General features: G+C 49.1%; 1 protein-coding gene across 2 annotated transcripts in view; it reads left to right on the top strand.

Annotated features, from left to right (window-relative positions):
• Positions 1–3,265, top strand: part of LOC124480501 (peptidase inhibitor 16-like) — an 8,936-nt gene extending 5,671 nt beyond the window's left edge. For both annotated transcript variants that reach the window (XM_047039870.1, XM_047039869.1), the window contains exons 2-5: positions 203–427; positions 621–730; positions 2,268–2,359; positions 2,563–3,265. In XM_047039870.1, the coding sequence (XP_046895826.1) occupies positions 203–427; positions 621–730; positions 2,268–2,359; positions 2,563–2,912 (777 nt within the window). In that variant the 3' untranslated portion in view covers positions 2,913–3,265. The remainder of the gene's footprint in view (positions 1–202; positions 428–620; positions 731–2,267; positions 2,360–2,562) is intronic.
• Positions 3,266–4,475: the final 1,210 nt, after the last annotated feature.

A 4,475-nucleotide genomic window follows, 5' to 3' on the forward strand; every position in this document is an offset into this window, starting at 1 on the left:
ATGAAAATATTCCGCCTCCCATCGGGTAAATTTGGTCAGTGCCCTACCTCGGTCACCCCATATCAAATGTTGTGGACCTGCCCCTTTGGAGGACTGTATGATGGTGTACTGTGATGTGGGCTAGTGGCTCCCCCTGGCCTTCACTGGGAGTCACTGCAACAACAGGAATCAGGAACCTTCTTTCTGTCCCTCTGTCCTTCAGCGATGGGATGAGAAGCTGCGAATTCTTGCGGAGAGCTATGCAGTCAAATGTATCTGGAACCACAACCCGGACCTGCAGGAGATGAACACTGGGGAGAACCTGTACGTCACTGAAAGCTCACTGGACCTAGAACAGGCGCTGAATGACTGGTTCCTGGAGCACCAAAGCTATGATTTCGCAACTACAGACTGTGAGGAGGGAAAGATGTGTGGGCACTACACTCAGGTAAACATGACTATGGTACACTCATGGACACACGACTAGACTACTATCCTGTGCTTCACATTGAAAAAAGCGCCTGCTAAATGAATGCCTTCACATTCGTGTGTATGTGTGTGTACGTGTGTGTATGTGTGTGTGTATGTGTGTGTATGTGTGTGTGTGTATGTGTGTGTATGTGTGTGTGTGTGTGTTTCAGATGGTGTGGGCGCAGTCGTCTGCAGTGGGCTGTGCCACCCATCTCTGTGACACGATGGAGGGGCTGGAATTTAAGAAATCCACCTTCTTGGTGTGCAATTACTTCCCAGCGTAAGACCTGATACCACACACACTCTACCTGATACCACACACACTGCACCTGATACCACACACACACTGCACCTGATACCACACACACTCTACCTGATACCACACACACTCTACCTGATACCACGCACACTGCACCTGATACCACACCCACTGCACCTGATACCACACACACTGCACCTGATACCACACACACTCTACCTGATACCACACACACTGCACCTGATACCACACACACTCTACCTGATACCACACACACTGCACCTGATACCACACACACTCTACCTGATACCACACACACTGTTGCTGATACCACACACACTGCAACTGATACCACACACATTGTACCTGATACCACACACACTCTCCTCTACTGTTTTAGGCTTCTCCCCTCTCCTCTCCCCTCTCCTCTCCCCTCTCCTCCTCTCTCCTCTCCTCACTGTGTAAAAAGTGTTTTTTTCTGTGTCAGGTTGTGTGTGAAAAAAAAGTTTAACAAAGTCACGTTCTGGATGAGGCAGGGATGTGGACATGGCTAAGACTGGAGATATCCCTGATAACTAATGGCCAGGCCAGCTGACAGTCCTGCCTGGGCCCGAGACATGTTAATCTTAGATGAGCCCCCCCGCGCCCAGATCTCTCCTTTTCCCTTGCTCTTCCTCTCCTCTGCTCTTCCTCTCCTGTTCCTCTCCTCTGCTCTCCCTCTGCTCTTCCCGTCCTGTTCCTCTCCTCTGCTCTCCCTCTGCTCTCCCTCTCCTGTTCCTCTCCTCTGCTCTCCCTCTGCTCTTCCTCTCCTGTTCCTCTCCTCTGCTCTCCCTCTGCTCTTCCCGTCCTGTTCCTCTCCTCTGCTCTCCCTCTGCTCTCCCTCTCCTGTTCCTCTCCTCTGCTCTCCCTCTGCTCTTCCTCTCCTGTTCCTCTCCTCTGCTCTCCCTCTGCTCTTCCTCTCCTGTTCCTCTCCTCTGCTCTCCCTCTGCTCTCCCTCTCCTGTTCCTCTCCTCTGCTCTCCCTCTGCTCTCCCTCTCCTGTTCCTCTCCTCTGCTCTCCCTCTGCTCTTCCTCTCCAGTTCGACCCCGTTTGTCCCCCCCTATCGGCGGGCCTGCCCATGGCCATATATGAGGGAGATGTTTGAAATTGTTGGCGACAAAAATAATTCCTGGCAAATGCGTCTATAGTGTATTTCTTTATTAATATAATGTGAGGTCCAGTTACTAGCGTGACACTAAAACAGGTAGTAGTAATGACTACTTTTTACTTAAGTATATGTCAAAGCCCACACTTCTTTAATTCAACTTGGGTGAAAAAGTGTAGTCAGTACTTAAATTTTTTCCAGTCTTTTTAAACATGAGTATCTGCACTTTTACTTGAGTGAGGGATGAGTGTACTTTTGCCATCTCTGCATGTAAATATGTTTTAAAGTGCTTCACCCTGATTGACCACCAACAAGGACTCACTCTTTACTGCAATTGTGTTTGTGTGTCTGTGCTGTTTGTGTGTTCTGTATGTGTTCCGTGCGTTGTTTGTACATTGTGGGTGTGCGTTCTAGGGGCAACTATCCAGAAGTCCAACCCTATGAGGAGGGATCGCCATGCTCCAATTGTTCAAGCAATGTCCCTGTCTGTCAGGACAGCCTGTGTGGTAAGGCCTCTCTGATTCTCCTGGCTGTTCTCCTTCCCGCTCCCTTTCTCCTCCTCCCTGCTCATTGCTCCTCCTTACTCCATTTCACTGCTCCTCGTAGCTCTCGTTGTTCTCCCTGATCCCTCTTGCTTCTTCCTACTGGTAAAGACAGAAAGTCAGTTCTCCATGCCAGCTGTAACGTCTGTTTTCCTGGTGTCCCCTAGTACCTGATCCTGAGCCCACAGACGGCCCCATCCCTTCGGATGAGACGACGTCAGACGGCCCTTACTCCGACGTCGATGAATCTTCCGACCCTCCACACGAGCCAGGCCTGGAGCCTACCTCCGGCCCTGGGACTACCCCTGGCCCTGGGACTACCTCCGGCCCTGGGACTACCTCCGGCCCTGGGACTACGTCCGACCCACAGCCCACCCAAGAGGACAGGGAGCCAACCGTGAAGGAACAGGCTCAGGACAGGGAAGATCAGGAGATGAATATTTCATCTGCAGGAATGTCTACTAAACCTGCCTTTGTCATGATTGGAATAGTTGTCCTTCTCTCACTGGGGCTGTGAGGACTGTATGTGTGTGGTGTATATGACTTGATGTAAATTTACCCGACAACACGCACTATATAAGTTCATTCATAAAACTGGAGTTGACCTGGACATAATGTTACATCAGGGATTTATACTTAATTAACCACAGCATACCTTCTTAGCGAAAGCCATATGCACGGCACAGCATCTTAATAATGCATTACCAATTCATACTGTATAAACCAAATGTAGCTATCCGCAACTAGTTTTGACAGCAATACACATACTTTACGAATATGATTGGGATTCCCTTTTCAATACGGAATGATTCTGTACATGTCTGTATATAATATGAATAAACTAGGTGTTGGTTACTCGATTGTCTAATACCTTCCATGAGTCCTCCTATCATTTCTATGCCCCAGAATAAGCTGTTCTAAACTGGAACTGTCGGCCTGCTTGGAGAAGGAGGTTTTCTCTAATATCACTTCACAGCAGCTTCTCGTAACCGAGGTAACATCATCAGGCTCTTCTTCCCTGTCTTCCTCTGAATGTCATCCTCTATCTCTTTTATGCACATGCTCAGAAAATTGGGAGGAAAAAAAATGGACAAAACCTTTCGAGACTGTAGGAATGGAGGAGAGATGGAATAAGGAAGAGAGAAAGAGGGGGTAAGAAAGTGAAAAGCCTTGTTACTGTAGGAGGTAACCTAGGGTGAGAGAGAGAGAGAAAAGTAGTAAGGTTGAGGGACTCAGGCTTGGTGAGTGAAGCACACAGCTCAACTGAAATATTCATTCACTAGCACTTCACTTCGCACAGAGGCTAAATCTGGCAGGAACATTAGGACTCAACAGCTTGGTTCTAATCTGACACTGTTCTGTGGTATTGAGTTGTGGTCCACAGAGAACTTTCCTCTGGTGCTACAGAGAACTAGAGAATGTTCCCTGGTCTGGCCTGATGCTGCAGAGGAACTTTAGAACGTTCTTCAGTATTCTCTTATATTGTTGGTTTTTAAAGAGGGCAGCGAAGCCTGTAAGAGATGTTGAAATGTCACGTTACATCACAGGGAGGTTCGCCGCATGACCTCCTAACGGGACAGGAAGTGACAGATTTAGGTTTGTGAACATTCTGACGTTGGTTCCTACACCACCTCGTCAGCTGGCAAACCTCCCATCCCGTAGGTCCTGGCTACTGTTGGGCTCTGTCCCATAACTGGTGCAAACGACTGTAGTGAAGTGTCTAACAGATGCAGGCGCGTGGATAGCTAGCACCTACGGTGTGATGACGCTGCATCTATGTACTGTGTGCAGTGTGTGCGTACGTGGTGTACTAGACAACGACATGCTGTCTGGACTGCAGCCTGGATTGCACACAGTCGCTGCTATGGCTGTGAAGGACTGGAGAGACAGATGCAGGACAATGTCAACCTTGACCACAGGGCCTGGTGGATGGGGGAGAGGAGAGGAAGAGGGCCAGGCACTAGTGGGGACATGATACAGTCTGACATGGCCTGATATACCCTCTTTTCTCTCTCTCTCTCCCTCTCTCTTTCTCTCACCCTCCCTCTCTCTCTCTCTATGGCATGGCTCCCTGTTACAC

Source organism: Hypomesus transpacificus, chromosome 18 (genome assembly GCF_021917145.1).
Source record: "Hypomesus transpacificus isolate Combined female chromosome 18, fHypTra1, whole genome shotgun sequence".
Lineage (NCBI taxonomy): Eukaryota > Metazoa > Chordata > Actinopteri > Osmeriformes > Osmeridae > Hypomesus > Hypomesus transpacificus.